Genomic DNA, 25,096 nt, shown 5'->3' with positions numbered 1-25,096 from the left:
ACAAAAATCTCTTTGAAAACAAAGAGAAACAAAATCTCAATTTTAAAAGTCTAAAGGGATCATGAGATCAAAAAATTTTGATAATTACTAGTCTACATGGTAATATCCAGTCTCAAAGAAGCACTTTCCAATGGGATTCATTGAGTAACCGCTGATTCTTTTTAATATCTCTAAAATTATTCAATTTTTGTAATAAGGCCAGCATCCAGTATCCTTAGTATCCTTATAGGAATGGGACAGCGCAAATATAAAATTTTTTTCCAGTTTTGCTATTAAGATTCTTATTTGTAATTCGAAGGTAGTTATCGTATTCTGTAGTGAATTTTAGATACTAAATGTAATTGGAAGTCAGAAATTAGATGTGTGTCACCAGAGCAGGAGAGAAAGAGGGTGGAAGGGAGGAAAGGAGGGAGGGAGAGGAGGACTGGTAGAATTGCTAAAGTGAAATAAGGCAATAATCTGAGTTTGTCCTGTCAATATAGTCTCAGTAAACAGGCTTTACAAGTGTACTATTAAACCTTCATTTAGCCACGGAAATGAGGACAAGATAGAATGAATAAATTAAATTTATAGGTTTAAAAAAATTTATTTAAATTGTTACTTAAAGTGCCCTTCAAACCTTAATCCAGAAATGCTAAAAAGAACCAAAAAATCCTACTTATTCTAACTTCTTTCTTGTTTTCTTCCTTTTATGCATTCTTATAAAATGATCAAAATGTGGATAATAGAGAGTAGAAAAAAATGTGAAACTATAAAATTTATAACATGGCTAATCAACCTCATAATTTAGACTGACAGAAAAATGTAAAATATAGAAGTATTGCTCCCTATTTCATTCTACCTTTAGCCCTGGAGAGGAGTAATTTGAGGTCCCCAATATGCTTTATGAGACATTGTCTTGTTTCACAATACCATGAAGAAACTAGGAACAAAGCTCCAGTTGGAGAAGGGGAGAGCATTAAGGGAGACTGTAAGAGAATTAACTCAGGATGACACAGGGAAGATAATTTAGGTTTTCTTAAATTCAGTGCTGATGCAGATTTATATTTTATCAGGAAAACTGGGTTTCCTGCTGTAATACAGTTTACTGTATTCTAATTTTATGGACAGAGTCTGTCAATGTCTTCTTGCTCAGTGTGGATCATAAGATTACTATTCAGATTAAATTGCAGGGGGCAGTTTAGGTCACCCACGGCCAACTTACATAAGAAGGTTAGTCATTTGAATGAAAACTTGTCTAGGCCACAAAACCACCACATTTCTACATAAAGTAGGTACATCCCTCTCTGTTGAAGTGGTCTTGGTATTTGACTCTAAAAATAGGCCTACATTGTGGTAAAAATCTAACCCGTTTGTTTATCCAAATCATGTGAAGAAAATCAGCTTTGACATGGCTTTTAAGTTCAGGCAAGAATCTTTTATCTGTGTCAAAAATGATTGAGTCAGTTCCTTTAAAGCTTTTTGTGATAATTTTAGGAAAATTTGAAGTATAAAGAAAACTTTAATTTAAATTCTTGAAATAAAAGAGTTAAGGGTAGGGAAGAGAGAGTTGACGTGGAATGGAGAAGCTATCCACGCAGCATGTACTGGTTGTGCGAGGTTCAGAGGAGATAGAAGCGGAAAAACAAGGAGAAAAAGGAAAAAACAGTGAACTTCTAAGAATTAGTAACATGTCAAGCCAAGCCCTGGTAATGTTATTAGTTCTTGAATTTTGAGTTATTTTGGAGGGTAGTTGATAAGTTCCCCAAGCGTGCAGAGCAACAAGTTTAGATAGACTTTTAGAGAGCAAAGAAGTTAAGCCAGAAGGAGCACTGAAGATAATATTGGGTACATAAGGGGATGCAAGAAGAGAGACATATACCTAATGCCCTAAGTACTAACTTTACTTTCTACAGATCTCCAGCTATAGGTATGCATATTTGAATAATTATAGCATAAAAACATCTAGGAAATCATTTGAATTTCCTTGAAGTCAGTCAATACCAGGAATACCTATCATCCTGTGATAAAAAGACTAAAAGTCCTTAGAAAGTAATAGTAATGAAGATTCTCACCTAATAGGTAAAATGTGCTTATTTATTATTTACAACTCTCCTGCACTCATGGGTGTTTGTTTTCTAATTTCTTCAGTTTGAGGTGCTCCTCTAGTGTAATAAATAAATAGTAATAAGTAATGTATTTTAAATGTTTCCTGCAGTATATTCCTGAGAGGAATTAGTCCTTCATGGCTAAAGAACTTTTAATATATACTGAACTGTCATAAAAGCCTTACTCAATGGATCTAATGTGTACTTATGGTTAAAATATGTTCCAAGTTTTTCAACAGCCCAAATGAACAAACAGTTCATATTAAAGAGTTTTTAAGTGATTTTTTTGGATCTGACCCCTAAAGCAAAGGTAAGAAAAGCAAAAATAAACAAGTAGGACTATATCAAACTAAAAAGCTTCTGTACAGCAAAGGAAACCATCAATAAGATGAAATGGCAGCCTTCTGAATTGGAGAAAATATTTGCAAATCATATATCTGATAAGGAGTTAATATCCAAAATATATGAAGAACTCATACAACTCAGCAAAACAAACAAACACCCAAAACAGTCTGATTAAGAAATGGGCAGAGGATCTGAATAGACATTTTTCCAAAGAAAACATATAGATGGACAACAAGTATATAATAAGGTGTTGAGCTTCCCTAATCATCAGGGAAATGCAAATCAAAACCACAATGAGATATCACTCACACCTGTTAGAATGGCTATTATCAAAAAGACAAGAAATAACAAGTGTTGGCAAGGATGTAGAGAAAAGGGAACCCTCGTGCACTGTTGGTGGGAATGTAAATTGGTGCAGCCACTATGGAAAACAGTATAGAGGTTCCTCAAAAAATTAAAATGGAACTACCATTCAATCCAACAATTTCATTTCTGGGTGTTTATCCAAAGAACGTGAAAACAGTAATTGGAAAAGATATATACAATAGCCAAGATATGGAAACAACCTAAGTGTCCATTGGTGGATAAATAGAATACTACTCAGCCATTGAAAGAGATGAAATCTTGTCATTTATGACAACATGGATGGACCTTGAGGGTATTATGCTAAATGAAATAAGGCAGACAGAGGAAAACAAATACTGTATGACCTCACTTATATGTGGAATCTAAAAACCAAAACAAAACTCACAGATTCAGAGAACAGAATGGTGATTTCCAAGAGGAAGGGGGTGAAGGGGGCGGGTGGGTGAGAGGGTGAAAGGTTTCAAGAGGTACAAATTTCCACTTATAAGTCATGGGGATGTCAACTATAGCATGGTGATTATAATATTGTAGTGCATATTTGAAAGTTATCAAGAGAATAAATCTTAGAAAGTTTGCATCAGAAGAAAAAAAATTTTTTTTGTAACTTTTTATGGTGACAGATGGTAATTAGACTTATTGGGGTCACTATTTTGCAGTATATACAAATATTGAATCATTACGTTGTACACTTGAAACTAGTATAATGTTACACGTCAATTATACCTTAATAAAAGAAAACAAATTAAAGTAACAGGAAATGAGACGTTTAGAAGAGTTGAAACATTTAACTTTGATATTGTGTGCCTCCACCTTTAAGAGACATGATGGTAATATGTTTAGATCTTTCCTTGAGGAAATTGCCTTCTATGTTTTTAAGATCTTACTGGCCTCTAGTGGTAATATGATGCTGTAGTTTAACCATTTCTAAATCTTACAACTGACTAGAAATAAAGTTATTTTGAAGACATAGGCTGCCAATAACTCACTCCTTCAGTACTGGATCAGCAGCACTCTTGAGTGTACATGCAATATCATCTTCTTCCTAAAGACTGTCTATCTTTTGTTCTTGTCTCTGAGTCACGCCCACCTCTTTCTTTTGAATGATACTAGTTTTGCTCTGAAGTGACCTCCCATTATTTTAGTGCATGTACAGTGGTGATTACTGTGTCAAGTTTGTACTAACAATTCTTCCTAGTGTCTCAGCCCTCTTTTCTTCAGACTATGGGGCAAAATTTTCCCTCTGTATATAACTTTTTATTTTCTTCAGAGGAATTTAAGTTTTCAGTTTACCATTTAGATTTATGTTTAGACCTCCTTACTTTGATTTTGAAGAATCTTACATTTGAACTACGAGTTTACCAAACATGGCAATGATTTGTCACTTTTGTTTTTTGTGTTTGTCACACAGATGTGAAAGGGCCACCTACCCATCGTCTGTCTTGTGGCCAGTCACCCTACACTGACACAACAACATGGGAGCGGAAGTACTGCATCCTCACAGACAGCCAGCTGGTGTTGCTCAACAAGGAAAAGGAGGTGAGGTGGATATTACTGAGAAAAGCTACTTCCCTTTTCTGACCAAATTCCTGAAATAATCTAGTTTTTATTTGCATCTTGATGAGTTGCATTTATGAAAATGGAGACTTTATGAAGGATACACTCTAAGTGGGTCTAAGGGGCTGCTGATGTCATCATGATGATACGTGATTGCCGCAAAGGCGTGATGTCAACAAGACAGGGCTGGATTTTCACTAAGGAATAGTGAAAGAGATATTGAGTTGAGTAATTTGCAATGCGAATGGGTTGGATTGTGTAGACCTGGCCCTGAAAGTGGTCCAGAGAGGCTATTGGAAATTACATCAGTCTAGCTCCTCGCAAGTAACAAATAGCACAGTCAGCAGATTAATTGAAAGAGGTTTAACGAAGGGACTATACAGAGGCATGGGCAGCATAGGGGACCCATCAGATGGGGATAAAGTACCCATGAACTGGCAACAGCAGAAAGCAGTTATCACCCTAGACCTTCAGGGCAAGGGAAGGGAGCAATGTTTCTGGAACCCAGAGAACTGTAGTTGCATGAAAGGGCTGCATAGCAGTTGCTATGGCTATACACAAAAGAACACAGCCTCTACCAAAACAAAAATGACCAGCAGGGAGGAAGCAAGGGAGAACAGACACACCAGCTCTCTTTCCTGCTTTCTGATTTCTTGCCAGTGTTACCTACTGGCCAAACCTAACTTGAAGCCAAAGGAAAAGATTGCTTTTGATGTGTTCTGTAGAGATTTGTTTCCTGAAGTACAGCAAGGGAGAGAAGGGCAGAGAGTAGATCTGGAGAGGCAGACAGAATGTAATTAGCACAGACATCTAGTTCTAGGTAAACTTTCTGTTCTTGTAAGTGAAAAAACCCTTGAACTTATCATATACTATTACTGCTTTACTCCTCAAACTATTACAGTGTACAAATCCTTCCACATCCAAATAATTCATTTGCTTATTGGTGATTTATTGGATAGTTGACTTGGTAAGGCCAAAAAACCATCCTACTCCCGAACTCCACAACATAAAAAAATTAGTATGATCTTGACAAGAAGAGGGATAATGGGAGGGAAGGAGAAGAAGAGATCTCATTCAATGATGGAGAAAGATTAATTGCCAAAAATATATATAAATAACTAGAAAGCTGTAGGTAGAATATCAATTTCATAAGCCATCCCTCTGGAAAAGTTAGTTCAGAGGAAGCAGTGCACAAAAAACACATTTCTTAATTCTAGTCTGTGGATCTCTACCTCCCTTTTCTCTTCTCTCTCTCCTCCCCCTCTGTCCCTTTTCTTTTGCATCTCTTCTCTTACTCAGCATTCTTTAACATTGTAGAGGCCAGATCATAGCAATAAAGCAATTTCAGTTTCTTCTTTTATTTTCATAGGCAGTTCTTCCTTGCAAGGGCCTGGCTAATGTGCCCTCTATGAACTTGGTTATTCTTTTTCTCCAACCATTGAAAAATGTCCCTTACTTTTGTTACCATCTCCCTACCCATGACCGTTTTCCAGTATTGTAATATAATTAAACTTAATTTTATTAAAATAATTCAATAAAGGTCAGCCCTTTCTGGAACAGTATAGTACATGTTGCTTTGTTTCTATTAAGTAGATACATAATAAAAATTGGTAGAGTGAATATTAGTGTAGAATATTTGTAATTATCCAATTTGAACAGACAGATAATTTAACACGTGCATTTAAACCAATCGACTCTGTCAGCAGTCTTTTATCAGAGCTATTAATAAGGAGTGATATGAACATATCATCTGCCATCTTTTTGCCCTTACCTACATTTTATTCAATTAGTAATGTAAGAAATGATATAGCCTAAAGATAGATAGCATAAGGTCAAGAGCATTCCTTATCTAGAACCAAGATATAATACATGAATTAAATATTACTGATCAATTGAGTAATCCAGGCTTGGGCTCCCTTTAGTCCCATAAAATAACTGTCCATGATGCATGATTTCTAAAACAATTTCTTATGTACTTCATCGCTTTTTATGCCAGCCATCAAGAGTAGCCTTAGACATCTGGGGAACCCCTCATTTTCTCTTCTGCATATCGCTCTGTAAATCCTCTTTTCTGTCCCTGCCTTCCACTCATCCTTTCCCACCTCTTGAAACCCTTTGTCTATGCCCTCTGCAACTCACAGTCCATCATCAGCCAAATCAGCTGTTTCTTCCACCCCTTTTCTGAAGCAGTTCCTTAACTTCTTGGTCTCGTGAGAACCAGTAGCTTTCCTGAGGACACTGTCATCTGTGAAGTCCTGTCAAGTGATGGCTGGTTTTTTCCCACAGCCTTCATACCATGCTGCCTGTAGTAGGCATCCTTCTCCTTTCATGGCTGCTTCCTGTCTATTCTCCCTCATTTTCCCTATAAAGCCCAGACTCTGAGTCCCATGTTGTAGTCATCTTCCAGCCCCACCCCCGGCCCCCGTCATTTCTCCTCATTTCTTGTTGATTTTAGCTCCTGGCTCATTATCATTATTTCCAGCACTACTCCAGCCTTAACTTGTGAGGATTCCAATATCTGCAGAGATGATTCTTTCAACACACTGGCTCTAAGTTCCTTGAACTCCTCTCCTCCAAGAATCTTTTCCTCTACCCTGCCTCATTGCTACAACTTCTCAATATTCTCAATTGTGTGCATCTTACTGTCTGACCTCCTATCTTTCTAGCTCATCCCTTTTTCCAACAGTTTTTCAATCCTTTGGGACCTATAGGCCATTGATCCTGTCACCTTTTCTGCCCCTCATACCTCTGATATCCTCTCTTCCCTCTTCTCCCAGCTTGAATTCCATGGTCAATCATTTTAATCTTTGCATACTATTTCCTTGCCCTTTTTTTGCATCATCATACTCGCTTGGCAATGTGATAGGTCAGTTAAATCCTGCTCCTCATCTGTCCTGCCCTGCTTCCATGCAGCATAATGTGTCTGGAGAAAATCACTCCACCCTGCTGACAGTCTTTAAACTAATGGCTACAAATCTCATGTGAGCCTCTAATGCTGCTTAGCAATCACAAAACATTTCCTAGTCCAATTACTTTCCAACTCTACTGGACTAGTGCTTCTCAATCTATGCGTGGTAAAGGACCAAGTTTTTCCCTACCTCATCATGAACAATAAAATACAATAATATGAATTGTAAAGAAAAATGAAGTTTTAAAAAGACAAAAGTCTAAGTCCAAATTTTTTATTAGATTGAACAAAAATGAAATTACAGTTCAATAATAATGATAACATAGGAAAAGAAGGAATAGAATTACAAAAATTGTACATGTTCATGGAGAGTGTGCTGTACAATGAGATGAATCCACTGATCACACCAGGCACAATTCTCAATTTCTGTGTTGCTAAATTGTTTATTGTGGACCATTAACAAACAGTTTGCAGAACAGCACAGGACCTTGCACCACACTTGGAGTAGCACAATCCAGGATGATTTCTAAGATGATTTTTCATGCTTCCTCTTCTATTCTAATTGCTTGTCTATTACCCTCACTTATAGCTGATTACTTTGCTGCTTATTTCACTGAGGAAATTCAGCCACTCAAAAGAGAGCTCTTTTACCATGTCTACCCATCCACCAGCAACTATTTCCTTATACTCTGATTTCCCTCTTTTCACTGTGGTTGGATTGCCTACAATCCAACTGTCAGCCCCTCCCCTTGTGCCCATTCTTGCCTATTCAAGGATGTATCAATAGCAGTTCTCCCTTACCTCTTTTACATCTTCAACTCTCTGTTCTCTACTAGATCGATCAGCATGCTATTATTTCTCCCATCTTAAAAGAAAAAATGAGCCTGCATTAATCTCACTTCTACCGCCAGTTACCACCCCTTTCTTTGCTTCCCTTACCAGCAAAAATTCTGGTAACTTCTAAACTCACTGTCTCTAATTCTTCTCTCATTCTCTCTTAAACCTACTTCATTCATACTCTGACCTATACCACCTTGTGAAAATTGCTCTTGTTAAGCTCACTGGTGACCTCCACATTGCTAAATTCAGTGGTCAGTTCTCACTTCTTGTCTTACTTAATCTGTTAGTGGCATTTAATGCAGTTGATCACTCATTCCTTCTCCTAGAACCACTTTCTTCACTTGGCTTCCATGACACTGTGCTGTCTTAGTTTTCTTCCTGTCTCTCTGGCAGTTCCTTCTGAGTCATCTTTGCAGATTTCTCTTCTACTCTCCAAATCTCAACAGGGGAGTGCTACAGAGTTCAGTCCGTGGACCTCACTTCTTTAGGAATCTCATCCAATCTTATGACTTCAAATACCCTCTAAAGCTGATGATCTTAATTTTTTATCTCAGTCCTACACATCTCTCTTCTCTAGACTCATATATCCATCTGTCCATTATACACCTCTACTTGGATATGGCTTCGTCACTGTTTTAAGCACATTGGGCATGTTCCTGCCTCAAGACCTTAGCCTTGGCTTTTCCCTCAGATATTTGCATTACTTACTTTCTCACCTCCTTCAACTCTTTGCTTGCATATCACCTGCTCAATAAGCCCTACTCTGACCAACTTATTCAAAATTGCAACCCCTCCCTGTATCTCCATTCAGAACTTCCGATCTAATTACCTGGCTGTATTTTTTTTCCCCTATAGCAATTTACCACCTTCTAAAATGCTATATAATTTATTTATTATGTTTATTGTCTCTTTTATATAAGCTTTTAGGGCAGGGATTTTGTCTGTTTTTTTCAGTGCTATATCCCTCAGTGCTTAGAACAGTTCCTGACACATAAGTAAATTCTAACAAATATTTGTTGAATAAATTTTGAAAAAGCCACATTATAAACTTTGATTCCTGAATATCCATTTTTTAAATTTAAGTTTGAGAGGAGACGAACCTTCTATCTTTTCTTTTTTATGTGATAAGTCTTCCCACAACAAGAGATGTAATTACATATTTTTTCTAAGACTGGATAATAAAAGAGGGGAAAAATAATCCATAAGATGCTTTTCCATTGTTGAATATGAAATTCCATCTTTATTTATTGAGCATCTGTTAGGTGTAAAGTATTGTGGTTGCAAAGATGCAGTTTGTCGGGAACACATTGAGGTAAATTAAAAGTTAAAACTGTTCAGAACTAGATACAGAGGTGGTGGTTGCACAACATCATGAATGTACTAAATGTCACTGAATTATTCACTTTACAGTGGTTAATTTTATGTTACGTGAATTTCACCTCAATACAATTTTTTAAAAAAGATTATTACATTACCACAAGGGAAAGATTAACTAAGATATTGCCTGGGGTGGGTTATCGTTTAAAGTAGAGAATGCCAAAAAAGTATCTACAGATAAATTTATGATTGAGCCATGTCTTTAGGGACAAATAGAAGCTCACTTGGAGGAAAAGAAGGGAAAGATATTCCATGTATATATAAAGATACAAAGTCAAGAAACATCTTATATCTCTTTGGCAAACTGCAAAATGTTCAGAATTCTTGGAATATAATTTGCAAGAGGAAAAATGATAGCTGGCAAGAGCTGAATAATAAAGTGCCTTGAAGGCCATGCTAAGGAATTTGGACTTTATTCTAGAAATGATTTGGACCATGGAAAGGTATTTAACAGGGCAATGACATCATCACATTTACTTCTTAGAAAAGTAACTCTGTTGATCACGTGGAAAATTGAGTGAAAGGGATCGGAAGGAAATAGATGAGTTATGTTATTGCAATAGACCAGGTAAGGGATGACAAGTTTATGCAGTTTAATGCCCTGAGACAGGTATGTTCTACCACTATAAGTTGGAGAAACTGGATTAAATCTCTAGGATAAGAAAATGTTAAGGCATTGTTATACCTGCTACTTGAATTTTATTTAATATTCTGTTAATTTCATGATAGGAAAAGTTAAGAAATCCTTTTTTTTTTTTTTTCCCTTCTTTCCTTCTTTGTGGAAGGACCAGAATATGCTGTCACTCTTTTTACCTTCCACCCACATTATCATGAAGAATATAACTCTTATCTTTGGAGTTTTGCGTTGAACAATTTAGAATTCCTTGAAACAAGGACTTTAAGGAATTTCCTGCTAAAATTATCTTAAAAAGCTGTTTTAAACCTTAACCAACTAATCACAGGGGTGTTTATTGCTGTATTAATAAGATCAATTAAGAGGGTTCTGTAAGGGTTTAAACTGAATCCTTAGCCAGGCACTGTTGGAATGTGGGAGGATTATATTAGTCTAGTATCACTCATGTATTCACTGTGTGGGATCTTTTAATGCTGTCTCTTAACTCTGAATGTTTCCTGTCAGAAATGGGAAAAAGTTTGCTTGGGCAATGTACATGGGAAGAGTGTTAAGTACACTAGTTTCCAAAATGGGAATGTAACAGAAGAGTAGATCTGGGCAGAATGCTGAAAGAGGTGCCAGGAGTATCACCTTGAGAAATGATTCACTGATTCAGTAAATTGCTTCATGCAAATTGTGCCAAATAGACATTGCTTATGTGTTATGAATTTACTTCCCTGCCCGGATGCCAGGATAGGCCCCAGCTGGCTTGGCACCAACCCGTTCAAAGAGGACGTAGGAGGCCATTTGAATTCCATTTTGCTTGCAAGAGATAAGACCAAATAAACTAGAGATTAAGGAGTTGAGGGAAATGGTAGAGAAGATAATCATGAACTCCCCAGGGTGCAGCCAGTGTAAAAATACAAAAGAAAGCTGAATTTGTGAGCTCCTTTCTTTTGGCAATAACAAGGCATTAAGAATGGTAAATGTGGCTCCTTTTTTCTTCAGTCAGACTCTACTTTCTGTATTTGGAATTTTAAAAGCTTGATGCTAGTGTAAAGGCAGCAAGGTAGTAATAATGCAATTTCAAAATATTTTAAAATATTTTTCATGATTTTGGAAAACAGTATTTACACTCAGATATATTGATGAAAATAGCAGTTAGGCTTTGTGCAAACAGCTAAAATCAAGTATTATTTATCCTGGGGTAAACTACCCATGGCATATTTCGTTCAGAACTACTTTCAAGTTATTCAGCAGATACATAATGTGCCCCTGTATGTGAATTCACTGTTAGGAGTTACAAAGAATAAGACACAATTCTTTCCCCTCTCCCCAGTACCAAATTTGGTTGTGGGAATAGGAAAAATAATTTTAAAATGGCATTTGATAAATAGCACAAATAAACTGGATAGGATAAAAGAAAGAAATCCATTTATTCTAAAGCACTGTAGTCTGTGTCATTAAGATGCTATTGACAATGGGCAATTACCAAAGGAAGCTTAAGAAAGGAAGGGGATCAAAGTTATGTGTTATGAATATTAATCTGTAAGATGTATTGGAAGAGGGAAAGGTAGGAAGGAGACAGACCAATTAAGAGACTACTCTTCCTCTGATCTAAAAACTTGAATTGTTTCCCAGTGCTTCCTGAATTATTCATGGCCTGGTATTAAAGCCCTCCCATGTGGTTATAATATATTTTGGTGTTCTCCCACTTCTCCCCCTTAAGAGGCTGTAGCTAAATTGGCCTACTCCTGGTTCCAAATACAGTAAAAAAATAGTATGCCTACCAACTTCTTGGCTGATGTTATGTTATTTCCTTTGCCTAAAATGGCCCCCATCTCTACCCATCAAATATTCATTTATTCATTTGTGAGTTGGAGCTGTTTTAAGGTTTGGAGATTGACTGGTAAGTTAAGCTGTTAACTTATGTGGAATTAGTTGCACAAATGAATAATTATGATTCCATGTATAAGTATAGTGCCAGAGAAAGATCTATTATTGGAGGAACCTCAGGGAGGTGTACCTTAACCTCCCTTAGGGAACTGATAGAAAGGAAGGTTCCTGGAAGAAGCAATGCCTGTCCTAAGCCTTAGGATGGTTAGGAGTTTACCTTGCAGGTATAGAATACAAAAGAAAGTGAGAGAAAATATTTCAGGCTGAGAGGACAAACTAAGCAAAGGCATTGAACTACAACATAAGGAATATGTTAGGGAAATGCAAGCAATTTGGTGTTCCTAGTATGTAAAGTCTAAAGCTGGTTACTTATACAGTGGCCAGATTGTGGAAAACCTGGTATACTATATCAGGGAACTTGCACTTGCTCTGTAAGACATTAGTTTCAAAACACTCTTTTAGCAGAACAACACCTTTTGTAGAAAAGCTTATGGAGAAGCCCTGTACAACAGATAAACTCCGAATTATGCTCTGGTTGAAGCAGAGAGATATGTCCCTTGTCACATGCACACACAAACATACCATCACTTCTTTGAAAAACACTGCAAAGGAAAGCAACTGAAGGCCTTTAAGTCTCAGAATGACTGGTAAGTTAAGCTGTTAACTTATGTGGAATTAGTTGCACAAATGAATAATTATGATTCCATGTATAAGTATAGTGCCAGAGAAAGATCTGTTATTGGAGGAATCTCACGGAGGTGTACCTTAAATGATTATAATTGCGTTTTAGAAATATTCTGGTAACTATGTGAAGGATAGATTTAAGGGGCAGAATATCACCAATGAAGAGACTGTATTAGTAGTTTGGATAAGAGAGAATAAGAGGCTTTTGACACCAGCTGTGATGGAGTAACTGGTACAAGACTAGCCCTCCCATTGCAAACAAAATAAGACTGGACCAAAATAATATATATAGCAGCCAGAGATTGGTTCAACATGGTGGAGTAGAAGGATGTGCGCTCACTCCCTCTTGCAAGAGCACCGGAATCACAACTAACTGCTGAACAATCATCGACAGGAAGACACTGGAACTCACCAAAAAAGATACCCCACATCCAAAGACAAAGGAGAAGCCACAGTGAGACGGTAGCAGGGGCACAATCACAATAAAATCAAATCCCATAACTGCTTGGTGGGTGACTCACAAACTGGAGAACACTTGTACCACAGAAGTCCACCCACTGTAGTGAAGGTTCTGAGCCCCACGTCAGGCTTCCCAACCTGGGGGTCCGGCAACGGGAGGAGGAATTCCTAGAGAATCAGACTTTGAAGGCTAGTGGGATTTGATTGCAGGACTTCGACAGGACTGGGAAAAACAGAGACTCCACTCTTGGAGGGCACACACAAAGTAGTGTGCGCATCGGGAACCAGGGGAAGGAGAAGTGACCGCATAGGAGACTGAACCAGACCTACCTGCTAGTGGTGGAGGGTCTCCTGCAAAGGTGGTGGGTGGCTATGTCTAACCATGAGGACAAGGAAACTGGCAGCAGTTCTGGGTAGTACTCCTTGGTGTGAGCCCTCCCAGAGTCCGCCATTAGCCCCACCAAAAAGCCAGGTAGGCTCCAGTGTTGGGTCGCCTCAGGCCAAACAACCAACAAGGAGGGAACCCAGCTCCACCCATCAGCAGACAAGCAGATTAAAGTTTTACTGAGCTCTGCCCATCACCAGTCCCTCCCATCATGAAACTTGCACAAGCCTCTTATATAGCCTAATCCAACAGAGGGCAGACAGCAGAAGCAAGAAGAACTGCAATCCTGCAGCCTGTGGAACAAAAACCACATTCACAGAAAGATAGACAAGATGAAAAGGCAGAGGGCTATGTACCAGATGAAGGAACAAGATAAAACCCCACAATAACAACTAAATGAAGTGGAGATAGGCAACCTTCCAGAAAAAGAATTCAGAATAATGATAGTGAAGATGATCCAGGACCTCGGAATAAGAATGGAGGCAAAGATCGAGAAGATGCAAGAAATGTTTAACAAAGACCTAGAAGAATTAAAGAACGAACACCTAGAAGAATTAAAGAACAAACACACAGAGATGAACAATGCAATGACTGAAATGAAAACTACACTAGAAGGAATCAATAGCAGAATAACTGAGGCAGAAGAACGGATAAGTGACCTGGAAGACAGAATGGTGGAAGTGGAATTCACTGCCGCGGAACAGAATAAAGAAAAAAGAATGGAAGGAAATGAAGACAGCCTAAGAGACCTCTGGGACAACATTAAACACAACAACATTCGCATTATAGGGGTCCCAGAAGGAGAAGAGAGAGAGAGAAAGGACCCGAGAAAATATTTGAAGAGATTATAGTCAAAAACTTCCCTAACATGGGAAAGGAAATAGCCACACAAGTCCAGGAAGCGCAGCGAGGCCCATACAGGATAAACCCAAGGAGAAACATGCCGAGACACATAGTAATCAAATTGACAAAAATTAAAGACAAAGAAAAATTATTAAAAGCAACAAGGGAAAAATGACAAATAACATACAAGGGAACTCCCATAAGGCTAACAGCTGATTTCTCAGCAGAAACTCTACAAGCAAGAAGGGAGTGGCATAATATATTTAAAGTGATGAAAGGGAAGAACCTACAACCAAGATTACTCTACCCGGCAAGGATCTCATTCAGATTCGATGGAGAAATCAAAAGCTTTACAGACAAGCAAAAGCTAAGAGAATTCAGCACCACCAAACCAGCTCTACAACAAATGCTAAGGGAACTTCTCTAAGTCGGAAACACAAGAGAAGAAAAGGACCTACAAAAACAAACCCAGAACAATTAAGAAAATGGTCATAGGAACATACATATTGATAATTACCTTAAAACTAAATGGATTAAATGCCCCAACCAAAAGACATAGACTGGCTGAATGGATACAAAAACAAGACCCATATATATGCTGTCTATTAGAGACCCACTTTAGACCTAGGGACACATACAGACTGAAAGTGAGGGGATGGAAAAAGATATTCCATGCAAATGGAAATCAAAAGAAAGCTGGAGTAGCTATACTCATATCATATAAAATAGACTTTAAAATAAAGAATGTTACAAGAGACAAGGAAGGACACTACATAATGATCCAGGGATCAATCCAAGAAGAAGATATAACAATTATAAATATATATGCACCCAACATAGGAGCACCTCAATACATAAGGCAACTGCTAACAGCTATAAAAGAGGAAATCGACAGTAACACAATAATAGTGGGGGACTTTAACACCTCACTTACACCAATGGACAGATCATCCAAAATGAAAATAAATAAGGAAACAGAAGCTTTAAATGACACAATAGACCAGATAGATTTAATTGATATATATAGGACATTCCATCCAAAAACAGCAGATTACACGTTCTTCTCAAGTGCGCACGGAACCTTCTCCAGGATAGATCACATCTTGGGTCACAAATCAAGCCTCAGTAAATTTAAGAAAATTGAAGTCATATCAAGCATCTTTTCTGACCACAACGCAATGAGATTAGAAATGAATTACAGGGAAAAAAACGTAAAAAACACAAACACATGGAGGCTAAACAATACGTTACTAAATAACCAAGAAATCACTGAAGAAATCAAAGAGGAAATAAAAAAATACCTAGAGACAAATGACAATGAAAACACGACGACCCAAAACCTATGGGATGCAGCAAAAGCCGTTCTAAGAGGAAAGTTTATAGCTATACAAGCCTATCTCAAGAAACAAGAAAAATCTCAAATAAACAATCTAACCTTACACCTAAAGAAACTAGAGAAAGAAGAACAAACAAAACCCAAAGTTAGCAGAAGGAAAGAAATCATAAAGATCAGAGCAGAAATAAATGAAATAGAAACAAAGAAAACAATAGCAAAGATCAATAAAACTAAAAGTTGGTTCTTTGAGAAGATAAACAAAATTGATAAGCCATTAGCCAGACTCATCAAGAAAAAGAGGGAGAGGACTCAAATCAATAAAATCAGAAATGAAAAAGGAGAAGTTACAACAGACACCGCAGAAATACAAAGCATCCTAAGAGACTACTACAAGCAACTCTATGCCAATAAAATGGACAACCTGGAAGAAATGGACAAATTCTTAGAAAGATATAACCTTCCAAGACTGAACCAGGAAGAAACAGAAAGTATGAACAGACCAATCACAAGTAATGAAATTGAAACTGTGATTAAAAATCTTCCAACAAACAAAAGTCCAGGACCAGATGGCTTCACAGGTGAATTCTATCAAACATTTAGAGAAGAGCTAACACCCATCCTTCTCAAACTCTTCCAAAAGATTGCAGAGGAAGGAACACTCCCAAACTCATTCTATGAGGCCACCATCACCCTGATACCAAAACCAGACAAAGACACTACAAAAAAAGAAAATTACAGACCAATATCACTGATGAATATAGATGCAAAAATCCTCAACAAAATACTAGCAAACAGAATCCAACAACACATTAAAAGGATCATACACCACGATCAAGTGGGATTTATCCCAGGGATGCAAGGATTCTTCAATATACGCAAATCAATCAATGTGATACACCATATTAACAAATTGAAGAATAAAAACCATATGATCATCTCAATAGATGCAGAGAAAGCTTTCGACAAAATTCAACACCCATTTATGATAAAAGCCCTGCAGAAAGTAGGCATAGAGGGAACTTTCCTCTACATAATAAAGGCCATATATGACAAACCCACAGCCAACATTGTCCTCAATGGTGAAAAACTGAAACCATTTCCACTAAGATCAGGAACAAGACAAGGTTGCCCACTCTCACCACTATTATTCAACATAGTTTTGGAAGTGTTAGCCACAGCAATCAGAGAAGACAAAGAAATAAAAGGAATCCAAATAGGAAAAGAAGAAGTAAAGCTGTCACTATTTGCAGATGACATGATACTATACATAGAGAATCCTAAAGATGCTACCAGAAAACTCCTAGAGCTAATCAATGAATTTGGTAAAGTAGCAGGATACAAAATTAATGCACAGAAATCTCTTGCATTTCTATACACTAATGACGAAAAATCTGAAAGTGAAATTAAGAAAACACTCCCATTTACCATTGCAACAAAAAGAATAAAATATCTAGGAATAAACCTACCTAAGGAGACAAAAGACCTGTATGCAGAAAATTATAAGACACTGATGAAAGAAATTAAAGATGATACAAATAGATGGAGAGATATACCATGTTCCTGGATTGGAAGAATCAACATTGTGAAAATGACTCTACTACCCAAAGCAATCTACAGATTCAATGCAATCCCTATCAAACTACCACTGGCATTTTTCACAGAACTAGAACAAAAAATTTCACAATTTGTATGGAAACACAAAAGACCCCGAATAGCCAAAGCAATCTTGAGAACGAAAAATGGAGCTGGGGGAATCAGGCTCCCTGACTTCAGACTATATTACAAAGCTTCAGTAATCAAGACAGTTTGGTACTGGCAGAAAAACAGAAATATAGATCAATGGAACAGGATAGAAAGCCCAGAGATAAACCCACACACATATGGGCACCTTATTTTTGATAAAGGAGGCAAGCATATACAGTGGAGAAAAGACAGCCTCTTCAATAAGTGGTGCTGGGAAAATTGGACAGGTACATGTAAAAGTATGAAATTAGAACACTCCCTGACACCATGCACAAAAATAAACTCAAAATGGATTAAAGACCTAAGTGTAAGGGCAGACACTATCAAACTCTTAGAGGAAAACATAGGCAGAACACTCTATGACATACATCACAGCAAGATTCTTTTTGACCCAGCTCCCAGAGAAATGGAAATAAGAACACAAATAAACAAATGGGACCTAATGAAACTTAAAAGCTTTTGCACAGCAAAGGAAACCGTAAACAAGACCAAAAGACAACCCTCAGAATGGGAGAAAATATTTGCAAATGAAGCAACTGACAAAGGATTAATCTCCAAGATTTACAAGCAGCTCATGCAGCTCAATAACAAAAAAACGAACAACCCAATCCAAAAATGGGCCGAAGACCTAAATAGACATTTCTCCAAAGAAGATATACAGATGGCCTACAGACACATGAAAGAATGCTCAACATCATTAATCATTAGAGAAATGCAAATCAAAACTACAATGAGATATCATCTCACACCGGTCAGAATGGCCATCATCAAAAAATCTAGAACAATAAATGCTGGAGAGGGTGTGGAGGAAAGGGAACACTCTTGCACTGTTGGTGGGAATGTAAATTGATACAGCCACTATGGAGAACAGTATGGAGGTTCCTTAAAAAACTACAAATAGAACTACCATACGACCCAGCAATCCCACTACTGGGCATATACCCTGAGAAAACCATCATTCAAAAAGAGTCATGTACCAAAATGTTCATTGCAGCTCTATTTACAATAGCCAGGACATGGAAGCAATCTAAATGTCCATCGACAGATGAATGGATAAAGAAGATGTGGCACATATATACAATGGAATATTACTCAGCCATAAAAAGAAATGAAATGGAGGTATTTGTAATGAGGTGGATGGAGTTAGAGTCTGTCATACAGAGTGAAGTAAGTCAGAAAGAGAAAAACAAATACAGTATGCTAACTCATATATACGGAATCTAAGGGAAAAAAAAAAAACAAAAAAAGGCCATGAAGAACCTAGTGGCAAGACGGGAATAAAGACACAGACCTACTAGAGAATGGACTTGAGGATATGGGGAGGGGGTGGGGTGAGATGTGACAGGGTAAGAGAGTGTCTTGGACATATATACACTACCAAATGTAAAATAGATAACTAGTGGGAAGCAGCCGCATAGCACAGGGAGATCAGCTCGGTGCTTTGTGACCACCTAGAAGGATGGGATGGGGAGGGTGGGAGGGAGGGAGATGCAAGAGGGAAGAGAAATGGGAACATATTGTATATGTATAACTGATTCACTTTGTTATAAAGCAGAATCTAACACACACACACAAAAAAAACCATATGATCATCTCAATAGATGCAGAAAAAGCTTTTGACAAAATTCAACACCCATTTCTGATAAAAACTCTCCAGAAAGTGGGCATAGAGGGAACCTACCTCAACATAATAAAGACCATATATGACAAACCCACAGCAAACATCATTCTCAATGGTGAAAAACTGAAAGCATTTCCTCTAAGATCAGGAACGAGACAAGGATGTCCACTCTCACCACTATTATTCAACATAGTTCTGGAAGTCCTAGCCACGGCAATCAGAGAAGAAAAAGAAATAAAAGGAATACAAATTGGAAAAGAAGAAGTAAAACTGTCACTGTTTGCGGATGACATGATACTATACATAGAGAATCCTAAAACTGCCAGCAGAAAACTGCTAGAGCTAATTAATGAATATGGTAAAGTTGCAGGATACAAAATGAATGCACAGAAATCTCTTGCATTCCTATACACTAATGATGAAAAATCTGAAAGAGAAATTATGGAAACACTCCCATTTACCATTGCAACAAAAAGAATAAAATACCTAGGAATAAACCTACCTAGGGAGACAAAAGACCTGTATGCAGAAAACTATAAGACAGTGATGAAAGAAATTAAAGATGATACCAACAGATGGAGAGATATACCATGTTCTTGGATTGGCAGAATCAACATTGTGAAAATGAGTATACTACCCAAAGCAATCTACAGATTCAATGCAATCCCTATCAAATTACCAATGGCATTTTTTACGGAGCTAGAACAAATCATCTTAAAATTTGTATGGAGACACAAAAGACCCCGAATAGCCAAAGCAGTCTTGAGGCAAAAAAATGGAGCTGGAGGAATCAGACTCCCTGACTTCAGACTATACTACAAAGCTACAGTAATGAAGACAATATGGTACTGGCACAAAAACAGAAACATAGATCAATGGAACAAGATAGAAAGCCCAGAGATTAACCCACGCACCTATGGTCAACTAATCTATGACAAAGGAGGCAAAGATATACAATGGAGAAAAGACAGTCTCTTCAATAAGTGGTGCTGGGAAAACTGGACAGCTACATGTAGAAGAATGAAATTAGAATACTCCCTAACACCATACACAAAAATAAACTCAAAATGGATTAGAGACCTAAATATAAGACTGGACACTATAAAACTCATAGAGGAAAACATAGGAGGAACACTCTTTGACATAAATCACAGCAAGATCTTTTTTGATTCACCTCCTAGAGTAATGGAAATAAAAACAAAAATAAACAAGTGGGACCTAATGAAACTTCAAAGCTTTTGCACAGCAAAGGAAACCATAAACAAGACGAAAAGACAACCCTCAGAGTGAGAGAAAATATTTGCAAATGAATCAACGGACAAAGGATGAATCTCCAAAATATATAAACAGCTCATTCAGCTCAATATTAAAGAAACAAACACCCCAATCCAAAAATGGGCAGAAGACCTAAATAGACATTTCTCCAAAGAAGACATACAGACGGCCACGAAGCACATGAAAAGATGCTCAACATCACTAATTATTAGAGAAATGCAAATCAAAACTACAATGAGGTATCACCTCACTCCTGTTAGAATGGGCATCATCAGAAAATCTACAAACAACAGATGTTGGAGAGGGTGTGGAGAAAAGGGAAACCTCTTGCACTGTTGGTGGGAATGTAAATTGATACAGCCACTATGGGGAACAATATGGAGGTTCCTTAAAAAACTAAAAATAGAATTACCATATGACCCAGCAATCCCACTACTGGGCATATACCCAGAGAAAACCGTAATTCAAAAAGACACATGCACCCGAATGTTCATTGCGGCACTATTTACAATAGCCAGGTCATGGAAGCAACCTAAATGCCCATCAACAGACGAATGGATAAAGAAGAAGTGGTACATATATACAATGGAATATTACTCAGCCATAAAAAGGAACGAAATTGAGTCATTTGTTGAGACGTGGATGGGTCTAGAGACTGTCATACAGAGTGAAGTAAGTCAGAAAGAGAAAAGCAAATATCGTATATTAATGCATGTATGTGGAACCTAGAAAAATGGTACAGATGAGCCAGTTTGCAGGGCAGAAGTTGAGACACAGATGTAGAGAATGGACATATGGACACCAAGGGGGGAAGACTGCGGTGGGGTGGGGATGGTGGTGTGCTGAATTGGGCGATTGGGATTGACATGTATACACTGATGTGTATAAAATTGATGCCTAATAAGAACCTGCAGTATAAAGAAACAAACAAAACAACTAATACTAAACTTTCATTGGGTTATTTGCATGGAAATATGTTAACATAAATGTTTCAGACATTACATGAAATTTCTAAAAATCTTATATTTGTATTTGTATGGAAATATGTATGGAAATATGTTAATATAAATGTTTCAGACATTACATGAAATTTCTAAAAATCTTATATGTTCTGGTATAATGTTATAAGTAATAATCCTAGTTATTACTTTAAAATGTATATCTCAGAAATAACTAATTTTCTTGTCAACTGCATTATTATGAACTTTCATCAAATCTTTAACCGTGGTCATTTTTAAGTCTTTTGTCATTTACAGACAGTTCTGGGTGTACTCTGATGCTTTTGCAAATATGTTCCTATAAAAGGGTTTCATCTTCAAGAAATTCATGGAAAAGACTCTGACAAGTACAGGTTTCTGGTAACTGACTGTACTGTTGAACTGAACGAATAAGCATTTTCAGAACTCTAATGAAAAACTGATGAACTCATAAAAGTGCTAACAAAAGATCAAGATGAAAAAAAAAATTAATTACATGGGACTGAGTGAACTGATGAGGATGAGTATAATTTTTGTGACTTTCTGTCTGAATTAAAAAAAAAAATCCCACAAGGACTCAGAGGCAAAGAATATACAAATCAATTTTCACTGCAAAGTAAAGGAGCTGTTGCAGTGGAGGATTACTGGACTGAATGTCAATATTATGACATAGTATGAGTGTGTTTCATGTTTGGTAATTGCAATCATTGTTGCTTTTGTTGTGGTCATCCATGTACAATGCTTGGTGTCAGTCTATTTATCTCTTGTAAAAATAAAATACAGTGTGTGTGTGTGTGTGTGTGTGGAAAAAAAATAAATAAATAAATTACTTTTAAAAATCCGTGGGGGGAAAAAAAAATGCAAACAGCTATAAAAGAGGAAATCAACAGTAACACAATAATAGTGGGGAACTTTAACACCTCACTTACACCAATGGACAGATCATCCAAACAGAAAATTAATAAGGAAACAAAAACAGCAGATTACACTTTCTTCTCAAGTGCACATGGAACATTCTCCAGGATAGATCACATCTTGGGTCACAAATCAAGCCTGAGTAAATTTAAGAAAATTGAAATCATATAAAGCATCTTTTCTGACCACAACGCTATGAGATTCGAAATCAGTTACAAGAAAAAAACCACAAACACATGGAGACTAAACAATACGTTACTAAATAACCAAGATATCACTGAAGAAATAAAAGAGGAAATCAGAAAATACCTAGAGACAAATTACAACGAAAACACCACGATCCAAAACCTATGGGATGCAGCAAAAGCAGTTCTAAGAGGGAAGTTTATAGCAATACAAGCCTACCTCAAGAAACAAGAAAAATCTCAAATAAACAATGTAACCTTACACCTAAAGGAACTAGAGAAAGAAGAACAAACAAAACCCAAAGTTAGTAGAAGGAAAGAAATCATAAAGATAAGAGCAGAAATAAATGAAATAGAAACAAAGAAGACAATAGCAAAGATCAATAAAACTAAACACTGGTTCTTTGAGAAGATAAACAAAATTGATGAACCATTAGCCAGTCTCATCAAGAAAAAGAGGGAGGGGACTCAAATTAGTAAAATTAGAAACGAAAAAGGAGATGTTACAACAGACACCGCAGAAATACAAGGCATCCCAAGAGACTACTACAAGCAACTCTATGCAATAAAATGGACAACCTGGAAGAAATGGACAAATTCTTAGAAAGGTATAACCTTCCAAGACTGAACCAGAAAGAAACAGAATATATGAACAGACCAATCACAAGTAATGAAATTGAAACTGTGATTAAAAATCTTCCAACAAACAAAAGTCCAGGACCAGATGGCTTCACAGGTGAATTCTATCAAACATTTAGAGAAGAGCTAACACCTATCCTTCTCAAACTCTTCCAAAAAATTGCAGAGGGAGGAACACTCCCAAACTCATTCTATGAGACCACCATCCCCCTGATACCAAAACCAGACAAAGATACTACAGAGAAAAAAAAATTATAGACCAATATCACTGATGAATATAGATGCAAAAATCCTCAACAAATACTAGCAAACAGAATCCAACAACACATTAAAAGGATTATACACCATGATCAAGTGAGATTTACCCCAGGAATGCAAGGATTCTTCAATATACGCAAATCAATCAATGTGATACACCACATTAACAAATTGAAGCATAAAAACCATATGATCATCTCAATAGATGCAGAAGAAGCTTTGGACAGAATTCAACACCCATTTGTGATAAAAACTCTCCAGAAAGTGGGCATAGAGGGAACCTACCTCAACATAACAAAGCTCCTGTACAACAAACCCACAGCAAACATCATTCTCAATGGTGAAAAACTGAAAGCATTTGCTCTAAGATCAGGAACAAGACAAGGATGTCCACTTTTGCCACTGTTATTCAACATAGTTTTGGAAGTCCTAGCCACAGCAATCAGAGAAGAAAAAGAAATAAAAGCAATACAAATTGGAAAAGAAGAAGTAACACTGTCACTGTTTGAAGATGACATGATACTATAGATAGAGAATCCTAAAGATGCCACCAGAAAACTAGAGCTACTCAATGAATTTGGTAAAGTTGCAGGATACAAAATTAATGCACAGAAATCTCTTGCATTCCTATACACTAATGATGAAAAATCTGAAAGAGAAATTAAGGAAAGACTCCCGTTTACCACTGCAATAAAAAGAATAAAATCCCTGGAATAAACCTACGTAGGGAGACAAAAGACCTGTATGCAGAAAACTATGAGACACTGATGAAAGAAATTAAAGATGATACAAATAGATGGAGAGATATACCATGTTCTTGGATTGGAAGAATCAGTATTGTGAAAATGACTATACTACCCAAAGCAATCTACAGATTCAATGCAATCAAATTACCAATGGCGTTTTTTACAGAACTAGAACAAAAAAATCTTAAAATTTGTATGGAGACAGAGAAGACCCTGAATAGCCAAAGCAGTCTTGAGGGAAAAAAATGGAGCTGGAGGAATCAGACTCCCTGACTTCAGCTATATTACAAAGCTACAGTAATCAAGACAATATGGTACTGGCACAAAAACAGAAATACAGATCAATGGAACAGGATAGAAAGCCCAGCGATAACCCCATGCACCTATGATCAACTAATGTATGACAAAGGAGGCAAGGATATACAATGGAGAAAAGGCAGCCTCTTCAATAAGTGGTGCTGGAAAACTGGACAGCTACATGTAAAAGAATGAAATTAGAACACTCCTTAACACCGTACACAAAAATAAACTCAGAATGTGTTAGAGACCTAATGTAAGACTGGACACTATAGAACTCTTAGAGGAAAACATAGGAAGAACACTCTTTGACATAAATCACAGCAAGATCTTTTTTGATCCACCTCCTAGAGTAATGGAAATAAAAACAAAAATAAACAAATGGGACCTAATGAAACTTCAAAGCTTTTGCAAAGCAAAGGAAACTACAAACAAGATGAAAAGACAACCCTCAGAATGGGAGAAAATATTTGCAAAGAAATCAACGGACAAAGGATGAATCTCCAAAATATATAAACAGCTCATGCAGCTCAATATTAAAAAAACAAACAACCCAATCCAAAAATGGGCAGAAGACCTAAATAGACATTTCCCCAAAGAAGACATACAGATGGCCAAGAAGCACATGAAAAGCTGCTCAACATCACTAATTATTAGAGAAATGCAAATCAAAACTACAATGAGGTATCACCTCACACCAGTTAGAATGGGCATCATCAGAAAATCTACAATCAACAAACGCTGGAG

General features: G+C 37.0%; 1 protein-coding gene across 4 annotated transcripts in view; it reads left to right on the top strand.

The window, feature by feature from the left end:
- RASAL2 (RAS protein activator like 2) overlaps positions 1 to 25,096 on the top strand; it is a 403,677-nt gene that overhangs the window by 179,807 nt on the left and 198,774 nt on the right. For all 4 annotated transcript variants that reach the window (XM_082465087.1, XM_082465088.1, XM_082465091.1 and 1 more), the window contains exon 2: positions 4,207 to 4,334. In XM_082465087.1, coding sequence (XP_082321213.1) covers positions 4,207 to 4,334 — 128 coding nt within the window. The remainder of the gene's footprint in view (positions 1 to 4,206; positions 4,335 to 25,096) is intronic.

Source organism: Balaenoptera physalus (genome assembly GCF_965194825.1).
Source record: "Balaenoptera physalus genome assembly, chromosome: 1".
Lineage (NCBI taxonomy): Eukaryota > Metazoa > Chordata > Mammalia > Artiodactyla > Balaenopteridae > Balaenoptera > Balaenoptera physalus.
The sequence above is the reverse complement of the archived record's forward strand: the minus strand, read 5'-3'. Positions and strand labels throughout refer to the sequence as shown.